At 42.5% G+C, this 20450-nt stretch overlaps 1 protein-coding gene across 8 annotated transcripts in view; it reads left to right on the forward strand.

The window, feature by feature from the left end:
• Positions 1–6402, forward strand: part of U2SURP (U2 snRNP associated SURP domain containing) — a 38957-nt gene extending 32555 nt beyond the window's left edge. For 6 of the 8 annotated variants that reach the window (XM_088528523.1, XM_088528524.1, XM_088528526.1 and 3 more), the window contains 4 exons: positions 1604–1714; positions 3589–3707; positions 4496–4672; positions 5889–6402. In XM_088528523.1, coding sequence (XP_088384649.1) covers positions 1604–1714; positions 3589–3707; positions 4496–4672; positions 5889–6027 — 546 coding nt within the window. In that variant the 3' untranslated portion in view covers positions 6028–6402. The remainder of the gene's footprint in view (positions 1–1603; positions 1715–3588; positions 3708–4495; positions 4673–5888) is intronic. The other 2 variants (XM_088528525.1, XM_088528528.1) reach the window with 2 other exon arrangements.
• Positions 6403–20450: the final 14048 nt, after the last annotated feature.

A 20450-nucleotide genomic window follows, 5' to 3' on the forward strand; every position in this document is an offset into this window, starting at 1 on the left:
AAAATGCCAGAGGACATCTCACCTTTGCCCTCCCACCAAATACCATTGTCTGCTATTTGGCATACTGCTTTTGGCAGTGATGCAGGTTTCCCATAAATAGGGGTTTCTGTTGTAAACAAAAATGAGAAGTTTCTGACTGCAGATGAAGTGCCCTCTGTGTATGAGGGAAGGAAGCAGAACATTTGTCAGAAATCTGCAGTGGCCTTGGCACACACAATGGGAATACCATTTTTTGAAAGAAGGGTTTTCTCCGTCATGTTTCTAGTTAATTGAAGAGTTGCATGGTTGATGTGAGTTCTGTAGCTGAAGGGGATCCTGCTTAGGTAGTGTTTTTGTTGAATGCTTGTGTTAAAGATATTTGTTCTTGTGATTTATTTCTTTAATACCCTTACTCTTTGCCCACTAAGAAAGTATAAGGGCTCTTTAGAATATATGGTAACTTCGTGTCCAGTCTGGCTTGCTGCTTTTGAGAGGGAAGAAAAAACCTTCAGCACTTAACACAGTGCTTAACATGTGAGGTTTTGGAGAATAAGAATCTTATTAAATAATCAAAAAACTGCAAGTTTTGGTGTTTTTTGTTTGTTTGTTTGGTATTACTTTTTCCTTCACATATTTTCAATGTGCAGGAGTTAAATATTTCTAAAAACAAAAGTATTTTGCATTTTGACTGCAAGCCTAAAATGAAACCTAAATGAAACCTGGAAAATCTACCACTGTGTGTAATTGCGTGGGTTGATGTGGAAGGAGGAAATGCAGCAGGGTCAGAACACAAACATTTGGGAAAAGCTTGACAAATACAATCTGCTTTCCTGCCATGAGCACCACCCCCTACTTCTACTTTCTTAAATCTTTGAATGAATGTAAGAGGCCATGTCAGACGTGAAATCACTGCAAGAGCAAAGGATGAGCAAATGATAAGAAATATGAGTGAAGTTTTATGGTGTGAATCAAGTTGGAAAAGAGTTCAGTGCATCTAGAACAAATTCCAGGTAGAAAAAATGTGACATTTGGTTTACCTGAACTCGGATGGGATGGGTGTTACCACAATAAATTTACTGTTACGTTTAGCAGTACTAGTGCACTGAATTTTGTTTTGAGGCTTGATAGCACATGAAAGAGTATTGCTGTAAAAGTTCTCTCTCTCAAATCAGCCGCTGTGCAAGCCACTCTGAAAAGAAGACTCTTTGGTTTGGTGTCTTCGCTGTGCCAGTCATTCAGTTTTAACCTTTTAATATTTAGGGTTAATATACTAAGACACCTGCAGCAAATGATCTCATTTTGAAAGAAAAATGCAGATAATGATCTAAAAAATCTTAGGGTGCAGTATTCTAATGATGGGAACAAAATTTAGTAGAATAATGTAGAAAAAATCCCCTTATTTTTAGTTCTTGTTATGTCTGTAGATAACTGCAGGTGCCCACAGACAAATATGCGGTTTTGTTGCTTTGATCCAGTTAAATAAAGTTAGTATCTTTTCGTGTACAAATTTGTATGGACAGAATGAAGTACACGCGTTATAAATTACGGAAATTTCGTTTTCAGCCACCTGCCTAACTGGATAATAATAAGCACAATAACCTAATGGTCAGTGTTATTTTCACAGCTTAAAGTGATGAAGTTTCAGGATGAGTTAGAGTCTGGGAAAAGACCCAAGAAACCAGGCCAGAGTTTTCAGGAACAGGTTGAACACTATAGAGACAAGCTGCTCCAGAGGGTAAGAAATGTTCTTTATGTTTGGCTCTGATTCTGTGATAGGCTTTTATTGAGTTTATCAAATGTAAGGTGGCATTAAATATAACAACAAATGTTTCCAGTTAAAATCCCATTGGAATGTCAAACTGCATGCCTAAATCCAGGTGCTTTCTGCAGAGTAGCTATAATCCTTCTTAATCAAATTAACATTTTACATCTCACAGATGAGTATTATTAGCATGTTAGAGTATATTGAAACCTTAAGGGGTCAGTTGTGGACCTAGTAATAAAGCAGATGCTTAGATATGGGCAAGAAAGGGCGGTCTGTCAGCTGAAGATGTTTACAGACTTTCAGTTTAACTTCTAGTAAATGATGAGTTGTGCTAGAGGCTTCCAAAGGAGGAGAAGGAATAAGGGTTGAGCAGCATATGCATTTCTTCTGATTCTCCAGTGTCACGGATGTCCTAGCTAATTTTGAATCTTTGAAACATGACCAAAAATGTAAGTTATGTTTGGACAGTTTATTAAGTGAGAGAAGATACAGGCCAGTTGCTCCACAGACTGACACATCAGTGATAAAATTACAGAAATATTGCTTCTGGCATGTAACTGAAACTGTGCAGTTTCCTTGAAGCTACAAACAAATATCAGCAGGATTCACTAGGTATTTTTCTGTCACCTAAATTATTAGGAGTTCACTATATGGCTAATTCACTGAAATAACATTTGCACAATACTTTGCAGAAAGAGACCTGTAAGAAATACAAGAAGTTTGATCCATGGAGCATTTGGGTTTTGATGATAGCGGTTAAAGCTTTAATTCATATGAGTATCTTTTAAATATTTGTTATATATATTTTTTAAAATATAGATGTGTCCTAAAAATTCCCAGAGAGTGATTTGTGTAGTAAGCACAGAAAGCTTGGCGAGTCGGTCCCAAAAAAGCACACACATCATAATCCTAATAGCTTTGTTAAATGCCTTGTGTTGAATTAATTCAACCAATTTTCAGATTTTATATGCTTTCAGTAATTATCTGGCTTTTCTGTTTTCACTTTCAATTATGAAATTAATGTTTAGTTACAGATATCCTTTAATTATAACAGGTGTTTTTTACAATGTGTTTAATCCCTCTGTTAATGAGTAACTGCTCTTGTATTAATGTCATCTTTTCTTTAAAAATCTCTTCTGATTAATGAAATTGCCATTCCCTTCCTTATGGGGAAATGTACTAGACACCTATTTATTATTTTTGCCAGGGGGGATATTTTTTTATTACCAATATTTAAAGAAGCACGTATTTCAGTGTCTCTGTTCAAAATTGTGATCAGTCTAGGTTTATTTTTGTGTCAGACTTTTTCTAACACTTTGACAGAAAAATAAGGTGCGCTTAGGGTGCATATTTTTTTTTAATTTGGTTCTGCTGATGAACAGAAATGAAAGTTGTTGCAGAGCCTGATTGGTATTTTTGTTTTGGTCTTAAATGTCTGATAGTTATAAGATGGTCTCGATTTTCAATTTGGGATCATGAGGATGAATGCATGTGTTTAAGTAGAAAGGAGTTGCTGATAATTTCAAGTGTTTAGTTTAAAAATACATTACAGCTATAATATTTCACTGAGATTTGTAAAACTGAGGACTGCGCATTTCCAGTTATATCCTCAGCTATCGTTTGATTCCCAGAGGGTGTCATTTTGTCTTCTGTGAGTTTGTGTTCTGTTAAACACTTTGTTTGCTTAGCAGGTAGCAGTGAGAGGTTGGAGGGGGCGTATAGTGTGCTCATTACTTCCTTCCCAGGTTAAGTGTTGGTGCTTTTTTGCTGTTTGTGAGTAGCTTGGGTATCTTTAATGATCAGTCAAACCTCCTCTGAAACAATTAATGCTTCTCATAATTCAGGAAAAAGAAAAAGAGCTGGAAAGAGAACGGGAAAGGGACAAAAAGGACAAGGAAAAATCTGACTCCAGGTCCAAAGATAAAAAGGAAAAGGAGGAATGTACACCAACAAGAAAAGAGAGGTACGGCTTTCCTTGTAGTCAACTGGATAGGAGGAAAAACCTGGAGTTAATATCTTTGCATACAAATATACAGGCTTGAAATTAGCTTGCATTACATGTCTTATTTGGAAAAGAAAAATATGTTGTGGATCTTAAAACATATTTCAAAGTTTTGAACAAATTTGCCTCCTTATCCTGTCACAACTGACTTACCCTTCTGAATAGAATCCTCTTTTGTTTTGTTTAGGCCCTTGAAGAAACATGATAAAATAATGACCAACAGAAACCAGTCTATATTTAACTGTGGTCTTGAACAGTAAATTAATTGCAATGTATTTGTCACAAAATTGTACTGAAATCATGCTACTAAAACAAAATTATTTGTGCCACTTTAAATACTATTCATCTTATAAAGATTCTTCACAACAACTGGTTTAGATGGTGTAATCAATTGTGCACTGTGGTCCTTCAGTACTTGTGTAGCTGGAATCTTCCATGGTTTCATTAAGCATAGCTGTGGGTAAAATACCTTCCTTTCTCAGGAAATGATGATGGAATATTTTCACATACCTATTTGCTATAGTGAAAGATCAGTTACCAGCCTTGATTTTTTTAACCAAAGCAAGTTGGCTTCTCTCATTCAGTCTGATTTTTCAGTAATTAAAAACCACCTACTTTCTAGTTACTTAAAGGAGCCTTACGTTACACTGGCAAGACAAAAGGAATAATTTGTTTTAATACACATCCTTATTTCTGCGTGTGTGTCCGTGTGCATATGCGTGCATAACTGCATTTGCTTTCTTACAAAGGAAAAGAAGACACAGTGGGTCCCCTAGTCCCTCGCGCAGTAGTGGCAGTAGACGAGCAAAATCCCCATCGCCAAAATCGGAACGCTCGGAGCGCTCCGAACGCTCCCACAAGGAGAGCTCACGGTCCCGGTCGTCACACAAAGATTCTCCCAGAGATGTCAGTAAAAAAGGCAAAAGGTAAGGTGGGATCTTCTCTTATCAGCCTGTGCGTAAGTTAGGTGCGTAAGTTGTCTTGATCTTGGCAGAGCATGTTGGTTGCCTGTGCGTTTACTCTTACTGGATTGTGCTTTCTCATTAACATCTGTAGACACTTGGTCTTTATATATATATTTATATATATATACACACATATATATATGCGTTTATACACACACACATACACACTGCCAGAGTCTTGAGAGCTAAAAAATATTGCTTTCTATGTTCTTGTTTACCTCATTACTGAAAACCTTGAGAAATGCGCTTAAACCAAATCAACCTGCTGCTTTATTTTTATTTTCACAAAGCTTATTGGCCCACAGAAGTGTTACAATTACAGTGAGCATGCTGTGTTTGTGCTCACACAAAGCTCCTCTCCCATGTTGTTATTTTAATGCAAAAAATCTGGAGTAGCTTCTGCCTGATCTCCAGACTGATAGAAGCTGCTGATGTTATACCCAAGATGAGATTATTATTTTATTGGTGCCTGGCTTAGATAAACTCAAAAGTTTAGCTTCCACTTCTTTTAGGAATCTGCAATATCTTATTGCACAGACACATTGAGCAACTTCCTGTGTTGCTGTTGAGAAAATCATAGCATAGATCTACAGTAATCAGATTCTTGTGCTGGAAGTTAGCAATTCAACGAGAGGTCGAAAGATGTTTGATACTAGTAATTTTTTTTCAGTGTTAATATTGTGATCGTATTCAACTTACATGAAAATAATGCAGTAGGTGCACATTAGGTTGCAAAGTTTATTCACTGTCCATTTTTGTTGTCTGGGAATAGACCCCAAGTTAAACACGTGAGAGTCAGAAGTTTCTCAGTACAACACAGTTGACCATAATTTCTCATTTCACTTCTATGTGAATATCAGCAGCTATTAACACAAGAGCCAAGGTGGAAGAGGCATATGTAGAAGCTTATAAATTGCTTAAGTTTGCTTAAGAATGACAGGAGTCAGTGTTATTTTTCTTGTAGGTTCTGAACATGGAATTTAAGCCAAAAGGTATTTAAAGCTTTATGCAAAAGTTGCCTTTTCATCAAAAACAAGATACTAGCCTGTCATCTCCCATTCCTACTGGCAAAAAAAAAATCTATTTAGATTAGCTCAAAAAAAAAAAAAAGGTAAAATGCTTGTGGAAAAGCATCAATTATCAATTATTATCTGATGCAAAACTTTATTTTTTCCAGGTCGCCATCTGGCTCCAGGACACCGAAAAGATCGAGAAGATCACGATCCAGATCTCCTAAAAAGTCAGGGAAAAAATCCAGGTCTCAGTCCCGTTCTCCCCACAGATCTCACAAGAAGTCGAAGAAAAGCAAACACTGACAATGTTAATATTTTTTATGATGCTGTCACTTACTGGAAATGCGGTTTTGTTTTTGTGCCTGAACAGTCTGTTTAAAAACAAAAAAGCATTCCCGATCTTTTTCTTTTGTGAATGCACGTGTATACTCATGAGTATCTGCATCTGTAGACCTGTCATTGTTTTATATTGTACAAAATATCTTCATTGTGCTATTTCCCAAATGAAACATTTTTGTGTTTAGAAGTTTCATCAAAAATGTGTGTAACTGATCTGCTGGCAGTAGTGATATTTTGTTTTAGAATGTTGTGACATAGCAGAAATAACTCAGATGTTTCCCCTTTTGTAGCTTTGACAATTTGAATTAGATTTCAAATAAAATCTGAACAGAAAATTAAGATGTTGTTTTCTTGCCCCACTGGTGGTACAGATCTATAAATGAATTCATAGTTTGTTTGGAGGTACTGTGTATTTCAGACATACTATGGTGTTGAGATCTTTTGGTTTAGTACTAGCTCTAATCCTGTTTTTACTAGTTTGACTATACGGATGAAAAGCACTCTTTGAATCCAGGAGATATATTTTTTTCCCCCCATCATAATAGTCAAAGAGTTTGATAACTACCATGATAAGTTTTCCACCTTTACTTAATGGTATTTCTTCATTTTAATTGCAGGGGATATTTCTGATACCAGAGTAATTATTTTGCTTGTTTTTTAAAATTCAGCTCTGCAGAGATACATCATATACACACACACACATATATATATGTATATCATACATATATGATGTATTTGAGATGAGCCATATTTATGACACTCACAGGGAACAATCTAAGGAAAGCAAACCTGGATTCTTGACTTCTTCAGGTATAGGTACAATAATCTCAAACTACAGTACTTTCTTGTTTTCTAAAGCTAATTTTTACTCCAAAAGGGTAGCTTTTACATTATTTTATTGAATTTATTCCTCTGTTGTGGAAATTCTTCAAAATAGAAGAAATTCAATTTTTATTAGATTTTATTTATTAATATTTTGGAATCAAGAGGCTGTTTAACTTTTTCAGTGTTAGGCTTTCTCTTCTGTTCTATGTGTTAGATGTTGAAATAGTTTTAAATCGCTTCACCTTGGTCTTTCTCATGCATTTTTTTTCCTCTGGGTGGGGTAGAGAGGGGAGAGACTGGGAGGGTTCATTGTTTATACTTGGAGGTGTGGACAGATTGTAATAAAAATATAAAATCAAAAGGGATCTGGCCTCCTGTGAACTGTTTCTAAGAGGAAAACTTGCAGCTATTACAGGCACAGTGATGGATGGTAGCCTGCTGTTGTGCTCATGTATCTACAGGTTCTGTGCTAGAATTGTGTAAACGTTACAGGGAAAATCTTATGTTATCTATGTATATAGCCTAAAAGACAACACTTTATGAAGCGGGATCTCGCATGTCTTTTGAAAAGTTCATATTTAAATCAGAGAAAAATTCTCCATTTTTTTCCCAGTGGGAGATTTTGTTGTAGTGCTATATAAATTGTTGTAAATGTGAGAACAAAGTGCAAACTTACTGAAAACTTTGCTAAGAGTGAGCTGAGAGATACTAAAAGCATGGAGAATATAAGTATACTATGAAGACTTTTTTGGAGTGAGTTTTGAATATGTGTATTGATAATGAGGAAATAATACACAATCTATCTGTGTATATTATGAAGAATCTGTTTTAGAAATATACAGAGTTTTTTTAAATTATTTTTATTTTTCTCTGTAGTGTAAGGAGTTTTAGATGTACAAATGTTGGGAAGTAAACTATGAGAAATTATGTAAATTGGCTTTTTCTTAAGAGTGATGTACTCAGACCTGACACAGGCTAGATTAAGTAAGTAAATACTAAAAAATCAGTTGGAGATAGGAAGAATCCTACCTCTACAGTAGAAAGAAAAGTTAATTTTGGATGCCGTAGAATTCTTTAAAAGATTTTGTTTGTTTGTTTTTTGTTTTTAAATCTTGGAACAATTTATGATTCCATTAACTCCTTTTATAAATTACGATGTTACGGGTGAAATGAGGATAAAGATAGTTTATCACAGGACTATTGTATATTCAGAATCAATTGTGCGTTTCATTTGATAGTTCAAAATTCTCATGGTGGAAAATAACTTCACGTAGAAGTTAGCCATACTTTTCAATAATTAATTTCAGCTTTTATGAAATTCTCATCAGTTATTATGAAAAATTCAAGCAAAAGAACCATAGGAGCACACTAGTTACACTTTATTTTTAGCAGCTTTATTCTCCAATATCATCTCTCAGTGTCTTTATTCCATAAATATAATTTGTGATCATTCTCTTATCTCTGTTTCATATCTGTAGCTTTAGAAAAGCTGTTGTGTTACTAATAGACTTTCAAGAGCTATTAAGAATCTGTATACTTAGCCAAAGCCTGTATTTTTCTTCTGAAAAGAGCATCTTTTGATCCCATTTCCTCTTTTTATTCTGTTATAAATAATTTTGTTTATAGCTTGACTTGTTCACAAAGAAGCGAAGGGGTGGGGGATGAGTATCTGGAAAAATCTTCTATGAAAGAGTTCAAATTACTGTTGAATACTGAAAATTAGGCTGCCTGTAAAATCTATTTTTTGTTGGTAGTTGGGTCATGTTGCAGTGACTAGGTGTAGTCTGAATGTGCCGTTACTGTGTGACTTGTTTCTGCAGCGTTTTGGGGTGAAGTGATAAATTGTTTATCCTATGTAGAATAGGAATAACTTATGTATCATTCATCCTGGGATTTGCGAAGTTGCACGGAGGTGAATCCCTCTGGAGAAAAACAAACTAACTAACAAAACCCCTGATCTGAAGAGGTATCATCCTTTTTTTTTTTTTTTTTTTTTTTTTTTTTTTTTTTTTGTATTTGTGATTCTGTAGGAAGGGAGCTCGTTATCCTTTAATATTCCACCTTCAAGGGGGTGTCGGTTGGAGCCAGTGCTTGGAAGGAGGATGGGGATATGAATGGACAAGGGGGATCTTCATCCTGTCGTACTCCTGCCCTGCCTTAGAGATGATTGCAGAGGTAAATATTCATATTTTCACGATAAGGTTAATCCAAATGACAGAAACATTCCCTGTTGTCCGAGGCTCACCTCGGTTGCGGGCGGCGATCCTGCCCCTCTCCTCAGCTCTGCAGTATTGGGTGCAGTTCTGGAGACTGGCAGCACGGCTGAGTAAGGCCTGAACCCTGAAATACCATCTGGTAAGGCTTTTCACATGGTGTCCTCTGGGGAGCCTGGAGGTCCCAACTCGAGCATGAGTTTTATGTTCCCGGTTGCACACGTGGAGTGTGTCGTGCCGCTCTCTGCGGGAGAGGCCTGTCCGCTCATCCACACGCGGAGCACCGGGAGCTCCTGCCATGTTGGAGCCAAGGGTGCCTCAGTGCAGAGCTGCCGCTTCAGCCCCGTGTTCCTGCAGCAGCCCGGGCTTGGGTGCCCGTTCCTGTAAGGAGCAGCCCCATCAAGCCAAGATCAAGGTTCGACGGCTTGGGCCTTACCTGAATGGAAAGCAAGCTGCTTGGCTGGTGAGGCAGAGAGCCTCCTTCCCACAATTACGTTGTTTTTCTTATGAGTATTAGCAAAGTGTTTATAATTTTAACTTATCCTTTTAAAATCTGCAACTTCCTTTTCTGCACACCAGCTGTTTATATCTTTTGTCAAACCAGGTGAAGAAGTGTTGGTTCCTGAGAGTCATTTTCAGACTATTATTTGAGGCATTAGTCACTGAATTAAAAAAAAAAAAGAGGATTTTGAAGTGCAAGACTGAAACACTTAATACAAGGGTAACAAATTATATTTCCTAAACCCCTTTTAGAATTGTAACTACTTAAAAGCTCAGCTTGTCCTTCCCTCCTAGTGACAATATAGGTACTGCTTCTTCCGCAATTATAAATCACCTGCTGTATTAATTTAACTTCTACCTAAGTACAAATGAAACCCTTTAAAGGTGCTGGATTATTGTGTTCTTTGTGCTGATTTTTTTTCTGCATGTATAACTATTCCCATGCTTCTTCAATTATATACTTCATTATATTGGTAGCCTGTCTTGAACTGACCTAGTTTAGGTCTTTATAGAGAATTCTCATAGGGTGCTGATACTGTTCAGGGTCAGACTTCTTAAAAAAGACAATAATTTGAAGTAGTTAACCCCCAGGTAGAATTTGACCCCAATAGCTGTCTTTAAAACGGCACACCCACCACAGTCTTAGTTTTTGAGGAAATATATTGGGGCATGTTTCCTCTTAATGTTTTCCTATCATTTCTTTAAAAAAAAAATCAAAATCTCTTGGGGAAAAAAACAGGATTTTTATTGCCTTAAAAATGCACTGGCATTTGCCTCAAGACCTCAAAATTGGATAGTTTTCAAACTTGCACTGACTTTATTAAATAAACTTCAGAGGTAGGTTTTAAAGCTAAAACTGTATGAAAGCTCTTATCTGCTTGAGACAACTAAGTTACTGAGCACTGAAATGGAAAATCAAGTTTTATATTTAGAAGTTTGAAGAGGTTAAAGGGATGTTCTTTGCCTGCCTTCCTGGAGCTGTATCTGTAAGAGCAAAGTATCTTGAATGTGTTCCTGTAACATTAATTGAAACCTGTAGTATCTTGTGTATGCAAAAAGCAGGATGAGCTGAAAATGGCAAATCTAATCTGAGTATCTTTATTTTAGATGGCTTCCTGTGGTTCTGTCCTCTTCATGCACATACAGTCTTTTGGAGGAGCTAATGCTTTTAACAAAAAATCAAGTGTTGTGTTTAGTAATTTGCAGGTGTATTAACATATGAAATTTATGTCTTATTCCGGACTGCAGGCTCACTGAACTGTCATGTAGCCGCTTGAGGAACTTGGGCTAGGAGATGGTTTCTTTCAACTGGTGTGATTCCCTGCTAAAAATACTGTCATGAAAACATTAATTATTTGGCAGCATTAGAGCAAAAGTAGCTTTTGAAGTATATTTTAATGGCCGTCCTTTTTGTTATATTTGACCTAGTTTCTCTTAATTTTTTTTTTGTTGTTTGTTTAAAAATATCCAGAATGTGGGGTGGTCATTGTGTGTGTGTGTGTGTGTGTGTGTGAGTGTATATATATATATTTATTTTTGATCTAGTGTTCAGTAGCCTAAGGTTTACCAAATTATAAACTTGATTTTAGGAGCCAAACTCTGGAAATTAGCTCAGAATTTAGTTTCCTGAGCAAGGCTATAAAGTTTCTAAATTCAGTAGATTTATTAAAATGATGCATTCCAATATTTGGAAGTGCCTTTTGTTCTCATTACTACACAAAATACTACAAGACTTGTAGCGTATTGTTAGCTCCTACTGTTAATGATATTAGTGAGCAAGCTGTTTTTGTAAGCATCTTAACTAAAATGCTAATTTAATTTTGTTCAGATATATTTTTCATCTTCAGGACACAGAAATCCCAAACAATTGCACACTATTTTCCTTCCATCTGCTTCTGTCAGAGCACAGGCAGCTTTCATGGATAAGCGTGTTGCATCTATCTCTTCTTTCTAACGTCTAATCTTGTACAGGGATGTTTGACTGTGTAACCCTGTCATAAGCTGGAAAGTTTTCAGTTTGTGGTTATTTAAAGAGGAAATGATAGCTTCACGTGAACTTTTTTGTCTTGCTTGCTTTTGGTTTTGTATTTCATGCAGAAAATTTTCCAAAGGACATGGCGGCAATCAAACTGTCAGTTTGTCAATGCTGGGAAGCGGTGTTGTTCCGAAGGCGGCAGGGAGCGGTGTCTGTGCGCGGTGCTGCCGTGACAGCCGCTCGGCCTCGCCGCTTCCCGGGTAGCCGAGCCGGGCTCTGCCGGCGGCGCCGGCCTCGGCGTTTCTCACCAGGGAGGTGTGGGCAGCTCCTGGTGCTGCCTCGGGAACGGCCCCGGGGCGCACGGAGCCTCCCCGGGGCTGTTGGGTACCTGCGCCAACCCGCGGGGCCCGTTTGGCCTCGGGAGACCGGGCCAGCGGAGTGGCGTGGTGCGAAGCTGCGCCTTGGGGCTGAGCTGCTGCCCGGTTGTGGCTGCTCTGGGGCGGAGGTTCTGTTCCTGCCTTCTCTGTGCCACCTTTTATGCTACTTTTGTGTTATCTCTGTTGATTGATCTGTTCATTAGGCAAAAAAAAAAAAAAAAAAAAAAACACCAACAGAAAATCTGGTTTTCCCTTGGGTGGCTTTCCATTAGCTTAGAAAGTAGAAGTGGCTCAGTGCAGGGTTCAGGCATCCTTGGGAGATGAAGTCTCGGAACATCCTCGGAGCAAGACAGTCTTGGTGTTTGGTACTGCTTCTCTTGTAAGGTATGGTGTCATCTGTAGGGTTTTGACTGGACTGAATGTCTTGGCAAGATGGGCTGCTGCACAAGATACTGCTGCACTCTGTATCCCACTCACTCCCCTTCCTCCTGGTTGCTGCCTCCTGTCTCACTTAGCCTCCACCAGCTCCAACTGGAGTTTGACCCACTTGAGGACTGGGCAAACTTGCCAAACCTGGAGGAGGTGGAGGAGGAGGAGGAGGGCCACAGGAGTCATTTGGTTGCTTCAGGGAGCAGAGTTCCCTTGTGCAGAGGTACCGCCAGTGCAAGGGCGGGCAGGTTCATGTGATGAAGTGTGTGGGAGGAAGGAAACGTGGGAACTAGGACCATGTAATGAGCTGCAGTGAGGTGGTAGGTGGGCTGTGCCTCCTCCTCTTTACCTATAAATCTTGAACCCTTTGGTCAGTTCCAAGCAAATGCAAGGAACACAGAAGCCTCCAGGAGAAAATGACTTTCCACAAGTTCTGTGAAATGAGGCCAAAAATAGGAAAGAGATCTTCTAAAATCCCCCATATGGTGGGAAAGGCTGGAAAAAAAACTTCTAGGTTTTTAGAGCTGAGAGCATCCATTTGGGAGAGATTATATGAATGTCCCAATTACTAAAAATCTTCCCTTAGAGCTCACAGTCCTGAAACGTGGTATTCCTGGAACTACTTGCTCTATGTTTATTTTTACTCTTCTGTGAACTGGAAGACTTCCTGTAGCTGCTTGCCTAAAACAGCTTGTCAGTTTGACTCTTTAAGATCTTGTCTTGTGGAATCTATTATCTATTTCCCAATTCTGCTGCTCCAGCTACAAAGGCTGGGCCTAGGTCTGAGACTTCGGCTGCCACAACTTCTGAGCTTGGTGTCTTTCTAGAAAGCGTTCCTGGAGAAGAGTGAAGCGCAAGGGCTGTGTAATAGGCCTAAGAAATGTTTTCATGAAAGATTTAATGGAAAAGGAGCATGGAATTCATGCATGCCATTCTGTTTTGCAGAAAAAGATCAATCTGTGCTCTGGATTCAACTTCCAAGATCTTTATCAGAGATCACGATGATCACCCTAGTTGTCCTCAGAGGTAGAAACCAGTTTTGATCTCTCTAGGCATGGTAAACATGTTCTCCTTTGGCTCGTTTAGTCAGATGTTTTTGCATGTTAGATTCTGTGGAGCTCACATCACCCTGTGCAACCAGAGAAGGTCAAAGACTGGAGATGAATTTTGAACTTATTATGGCATAGACATATTTATTATAGCTGATACTGATAATTTTCATCAAAAAAAAAATTCATTGGATGGCTTATTTATTCACAGCATTTTAATTTATTTTCCCTCCATTATGGGAGAACTATCTGCTAATTAACTGAATGAAGAGTCTTGCCTTGGGCAAACTCTGGAAGAGAATTGGCTATAAAATTTAGGACAAGAGACTGGGATTGAATTCTGGCCATTTTGTGAATTGAGAGGCCGTGGATTCTTTTTCTCCATTCTTGCAGAAGATCATTACTAGATAATTAAAAACAGCAGCAACAACAACAAAACCCAAGTCCCATTAAAGCCTAATTTCTAGGCACTTAAGTTTCACTAGGGGATATTCATCTTCCTGCCAGTCTGTAGGAAGTCCTCACTGTGTGATACGCAGTAGAACTTGGTGATGTTGTAGAAGAGTCGCTTTTTCTCAAATCTTGAAGAATAGTGATGAATTTCAACACCATGGTTCCTGTGCAGTCACTTATAGCATGTTGTGCAGTAGCTGCATAAGAACCATTGAATTCTCTTTTGTCCAAAGCTGTTCCGCTTGGCTTTGGAGTCAGGGATTGGGGAACCGCTGCCCTGGGTCTGGAGGAGGAGTGGCTGTGATGGGACCCTGCCTGAGGTACCAGCAGCAGGGAGAGGGGTGCAGACCGGCTTGAGAGAGTCAGGGGTGAGGAAACGTGGGGCTCCTGGACACCGCAAACCTTGGGGGTCGAGGAGAAGAGGGCGCTGTGGCAGTATCAGGGTTTTGATGGCAGGAAGATTGCCTTAATTTAGGTGTGTAGGACGTTGTGACTAGGGATTGCGGCTAGGACAGCTCTTGAATGAGACCTGGCAAAGACTTCGGAAGCCCTTGATGCGAGGGAGTACATTGCCTTCGTTTTCAGGTGGGCAGTTCCAGAAGATGAATCTCTTAGTTTAGTTCAGAGCCTAAGAGTTGCACAACAGTTGAGAAGGAATCTTCAATTTTAACACAACTCCAACAGTGACTTAGTGCTGCCCTATGTCCTCCGGCCGTTCATAAAGTTCTGGAATTTCCTCAGCTGTGCAAACAGGATTTTATAAATATTTATTGAAATTAACTTTGTTGCAAATATCACTTATGCAACTGGAGGTAAAGGTAAAGGAGAAGTGGAGGGCAAGGGAGCCGCTTGCTGCTGCTGCCCGCGTTGTTACAAGGTGGCTCTGCACGGGGTCTGCTGGGCGCTTCAGCCTGGCACAGCCGAGCGCGCTTCGGCCGCTGCTGCTGCGCCAGGCTCCGGAGGAGCTCTTGGAAGCTGCACGCAGTGCTGGAAGGAGGGCTGCAAATATGAATGCCTCCAAATATAAAGGCTACTGCACGGGCTTTTGCCAACCTGCTGGGGTGGCAATGCTGAAACACAGTATTAAACAAATGTACAGATCTCCACGTTTGGGTAGCTGCTCAGTTTTATGGAAGTTTTGTTCATGTTTTGAGAGCTATAACTTGAACTTTAGTTTTAACAACCTCATTTTCAAGCAGTGTTTGAGAAACTCTGCGTCCACGTTTATCCTGAATAGATGAGGTTAAATAGGGATGCTTTGTTATCAAAGTCTCACACTCAGAACTTACCATATTCCGGATTTATAACAGTCTAAACCTTCATCTTTCATCCAAAAATAGTTTATTTGAATAGATAAAATCATGCCGAAACTTGACTTCAAAAAAAAAAAAAAAAAAAAAAAAAAGAAAGAAAGCAAGCTGCTGTTTCTACCGTTCCTGCTCCAGCAAGGCTGGGAGAAAGGCAGGAGAAAGAAGGGGCAGGATGGGCTGCTTGGAGGGAGAAGCCTCACAAAGGACCCCCGCTCAGCGCAGAGAGATTCTGTGGGAATTTCAGAGAATAACAGTTTAGCAGGGAGGAATCTCTCAGCTAGTGCTGATTTAGGTCATGTAAATATTAAACGCAAAGGTCTTCAATATAATTATTAACTACAAAATGTTAAACTATCATAAAATATTAAACAAATGCATAAAATATTCATGCATGAAATGCAAAAATGTATTTTTCTCATAACCTGAATTAGAGGGTTTGATCACTGTTACTTAACTCTCAGTTTTTACATTGTTTGCAATGACTGTTGCATTTGGGGTAAATATAGCTGCCTTATTTATATCTGAGAGATGACTAGATCATAACATATAAATACTGGCATGGGAAAAAATGCTCCATCACAGCAAACAAAATCTAATATTTAAAAAGTTAAGCTGGACAAGAAACAAGTAAATTTTTGGTTTTTAATGGTAAGTTTTCCTTACTGAAGAAAGGTTAATGTCATTATTTAATGTGCATGTTCCTGTATACTGAATGGTGATGAGACTAAATTAGCCTTGCATGAAGTAAAGACAGAGAGTGGAAAAATTACAGTAAAGTAGCTGGACAAATCTGTGAGGGGTTACATCTGTTCAGCTGCAAATGTTCCTCTTTCTGTGCTGTAGCTAATACTGTCGCTCAGTTTTTATTCCGCTGGTTTCGCGCCTAGGCCTGGCCCGGAGCCGCGGCTGCCTGAACCGAGCTCTGCCCCTCGGAGGGCTGGCACCAACCCAAGTAATCTCCCCTGGAAATTGTTTAAGGGGAGAAAAAAGAAATTGGAACACTTTTTTTTTTTTTTTTTTTTTTTAGTGCAGTCAATTTAAGTCCATGATTAAAATCAAGCAAATAAGTATTTCACTGCACTGGGGGCTCTATTTTACGGTAGCTTTTGGGCCTTAGAAGTCATGGGGGTAGATCTTCTAGGGGTTACTGTGGGTCTTCAAGAGTGTAGGTTACTTTAAAAAAGCAAGGCCCGAACTTGATGTGAGTTGAAAGTTGACTGCATAAATGTTCTCCAAATAAACCTATTAAATATTCATTGATATTGAGTTGCTTAAAATGATAACTGAACTACAAGGTCTGAAACCTGTTCCAGGAGGATCGAATGCTGCAGCTGCACCGGGCCCGATTGATTTCGGTTGCGTTCTGTATGGTGCTTGAGCCCACCTGCACAGAATAAATACATATACAACTGCTGTTTTGGAAACAGGACCCCTTCTGCAGCGCGTACCTCCGACGCAGGAGCTGCTTGGAGCCGTGTTTTCCGTGGCCGCGGAGGAGCGGCACGACAAGGGCAGCGTCACGGCTGCCGTCCCAGTGTTCCCAACGCGCGGAGCAGCAGCTGCTCTCTAACAGCAGGAGGGCACAGAATCCAATTATAGCTTTTAATGTTTGGGATTTCTGATTAGTTTTGCCATTTTAAATGTTGTACTTCTGGTTCACATTCACTTACCATTATTTGTTACTTGCTAAATTTCAAATTGTACAAGGATTGGAGACGGCTTTGTAGCTGCTTATAAAATTTCATACCCGTCTTCAACCAAATGAAATGGAAAAAAGGATTAATTTGAACTTCTTGCTATTGTAATGACTTTCACTGCCAGGAATTGTTTTAGCTCCCTATAGTGTCTGCCCGTTATTTTGTTAATGCCGCAGTCTGATATGGGTGGGGGTTACGCTTTTATGAACTAGGCCATCTCGCTATGGACGGTGTTATTTGTGATTTGGTATTGCCCAACTGATGCTATTATGGACCTTTCCAAAATTAAAAATAAATGTTTCTGTTCTAGCTGGGTGGGGTGAAGGTCGTTTCATCTTTAGTGAACATGTAAAACCAAAAGAAGTATTAGAAGATCCTTAACCTTATCAAATGGCTGCAGCAGAAGCATTTTGTAGGCAAAAAGCTCAAGGATTAGAAATAAAGGATAAAATAACTGCAGGATTTCTATGCTACAACATGTGTCAAAGGTGTCTGCTTTCTCATTATAAATTATGTCTCAGAAGTTACCAGTAAATTGCTTTAATCTCTTCAAGTTGAAACTTTGTGTTCATTTTGCTAAGCACAAGATGCAAATTACTTTTGTAGAATGTGGCTTTAAATGCTTCACCTGGAGGGCTCTCGGTGAAAATGGCTTCCGCTTCCCCTGTGCGAGAAAGTGCTCCCTTTTCTCCAAGACTTAGCAATTCTTTCCGTGTTGCTGTTAACAAGCCCTGTGAGAAAAGTTACAGTAACGTTTTGGTCCTGTCGGTGTGGCGGTTGAGGAAAGGATTGCTGTGCTCGGTGGGCTCCGAGCGCTGCCGCGCGTGCGGAGGGGGTGCAGTGTCGATGGCAGCAGCGTGTCGGCGCCGGCGCTCGCCACGCTCACCCTCGCGCTGCCCGAGCCGCCTCCTCGCGCACCCGCCAAGGGCGATGCTGCTGCCGCCTTCGTGGCTCTTTGCTTTGGGCTTGTGCTGGGCATGCAAGCCTTTGCATAGGAGGCTTAGGTCTTAGTTTTCCATATTCCTCACCAGGATTTTCCAGTTGAGTAGCTGGGAGGAATACAAGAATCCTCTTGCTAAGGAACGTAAAGATCACTTATAGCACGCTTAGCTCCTGGACTCTGCTGTGCTGTTTTGTTCTTTTCAGTGATAGCAGACCTATACCAGAATTTGTGTTTTGTCTGCCCTGTGACCGTAAGCACGTCCCATACTTCTCAAATCTGTGCCCGTCACAAGAAGTGCCCTGCCACAGAGATGGGCTGCAGTGCAGCCCTGCAAGAGGTGAAGGGCTGGGGGAGCTGCTGCACGGAGAGACCCCCCGGCTGCGGCGCTCAGCCCGCCCCGTCCCTCGCGACGGGGCAGCCTCGGGGGAAGCGCCGACCCCGCAGGAGCCCCCAGGCGCCGCGGCTCGGAGCTCTGCCCTGCCTGGCTGCGGCTCCGCGGCTGCTGGGGCTGCCTTGGGGGCGAGGGGGCCCTGCAGTGACCTGCCCTGGTGACTGCGGGGCTGGGCTGGCCGCAGAGCAAGCACGAGGCGGGTATCCTGCCAAAAGGAAAATGTCTCCAGTTACGTCCCTGCAACCTAATTCTGGTCAAAGGAGACTTGACAATTTTCTTCTGGGGAAAAAAAAGAAAAGAAATATCCTCCTTGAAGCCACGTGTTTTTTCCCTGGCTTTTCATTTCTGAGTGACCTTCATTGTATGCTCTGGACTCTTCCTTCTTGGAGGCAGAAAGCAGGGGCAGGGCACTCGGGAAGACACATTTTCTGTGTGGGAACTGTTTATGAACTACATCATGTCCAAGGCAGCCACGGTTGCTTTATACCCTCGTCATGGAGCAGCCGCATCCACCCTCCTGCTTTCCTCCCTCCAAGCTGCCTCTGTGCTCGCCGGGAGTGCCGCTGAGTCCGACTTTCCATGGGGCCCGAGGCGTTCCCGGCGCCAGCAGCCTCCCGTGCCAGCACTTCTACCCAGCGGAGCCATTGCTCTGTACGCTGTAACTTAGGCAGCAGGCAAAGGAGCCGCGCGAAAGAGCCGCGGCTGCAAAGCGCATGAGGGAGCGCTGCTGCGGGCAGTCTGACCCACGCACCCGGCGCCTCGGCCCGCGCGGCCTCCGGGCTGGGTCTTCCTCCCAGGCTGCTGCGTCCTGGGCCCAGCTGCTTCATTGGGTTTTAGGTAAACAGTTGTACTACTGCCTTTAATTATAGCGTCTCTAAGGCACAGAAATAATGCAAAACTCCTTCAAGTGTTATACATAGGGTGGTGAATTTCTAGATGTATCAAACAGAACCAACTACCTTTGGCTGCAGTGCAGTGGAGACAGCCCGGCCTGTGGAGAGCAGAGGGCTGCAGGGGGGCTCTGCTCAGAGGGGCAGGACTGACCCTCTCCATGTGGGTGACTAGAGGCCAACGCTTGTTAACGCCATGGTTATTTGGTTCCTTCAAGGCGCTCTGGGGAAAGGGGTCCTAGGGACCCTGTGCGCGGTGCTCGGGTCGCGGCAGCCGCGGGGCTCAGCACCTCCGCCGCGCAGCGTGTGCCTCAAGCGCTCCTGGCCGTGCCGCAGCTGCAGTCCAGGCGAGTAGAAAACTGCAAAATAGCTGGTTATTTATAATGGATGTAAACTATTTTTAAGAACTGGAGGAAGATGTATTTGCTTCCTTTTGAGCCACATCACGAATATCAAGTTTGGGGGGTTTTGTGCTTTTGTTGTTACGCTTTCGGTTTTTTTGAGAACTTATAGGCCTTAGAGAACTTGGAGCTTCTGCAAGTAACTCTGTAGGGAAGCTGTAGAGGGGACCCTCTGCTTTTCAAGCCTTTTGTCTTTGTTATTTTTCCCCTCCTTCCTCCGTTTTTTCCTGTTTCCTGCCACCCGCGCAGCTAGCCGAGCTCCGCGGGCTGGAGCCCTCCCCGCCCCGGCTGTGCGTGCGCGGAGGCTGCGCATCCGCCGCGCTGCGGGGCCGGGACCCGCCGCTTCCTGCGCGCGGGGGCAGCGGAGCTGCCGGGGGGCTCCGAGCGCAGGAGCGGGATGTGCAAAGTGCGGAAACAAACCAGCGCGGAGGGAGAAACACGGCCCGGGCGCGGGGCTCTCCGGCCGCGGGAGCCCCTGGGCCGCAGCGCTCGTGTCCCCCCCAGGCCGCCTCCGAGGCCGGGCTCGTCCCCCCGCCCCCGGTGGCGCTGAGGGGCCCTGAGGGGCGGCGCTGGGGCCGCTGCCGGTGCCGCCCCCGCCCCCGCCGGGCGGTGCTGCGAGGCGGAGCGCGGCGCGGCGCGGAGCGGCGCAGAGCGGCGCAGAGCAGCGCGGCACCGCCGGGCCGGGCCGGGCCGGGCCGGGCCGGGGCTGCAGCGGCGGCGGCGGCGATGCCGGCGCGGAGGCGGCGCTGGTGCTGAGCGCGGCGGCGGCAGCAGCGGCAGCGGCAGCGGCGGGGCCCCGGTGCCTCCGCGCCGCTCCGCGCCATGCGGGCCGGGCGCGGGGGGCCGGGCGGGAGCGGGCGGCGGGGGCGGCGCGCGCGGCTGCCTCCCGCGGGCCCCGCCGCGCCGCGCCGCTGAGCAACAGTTGGCGCTGCC

This window comes from Tinamus guttatus, unplaced genomic scaffold (genome assembly GCF_059628265.1).
Source record: "Tinamus guttatus ecotype Peru unplaced genomic scaffold, ASM5962826v1 Tinamus_guttatus_pri_ptg000311l, whole genome shotgun sequence".
In the NCBI taxonomy this organism is placed as follows: Eukaryota; Metazoa; Chordata; class Aves; order Tinamiformes; family Tinamidae; genus Tinamus; species Tinamus guttatus.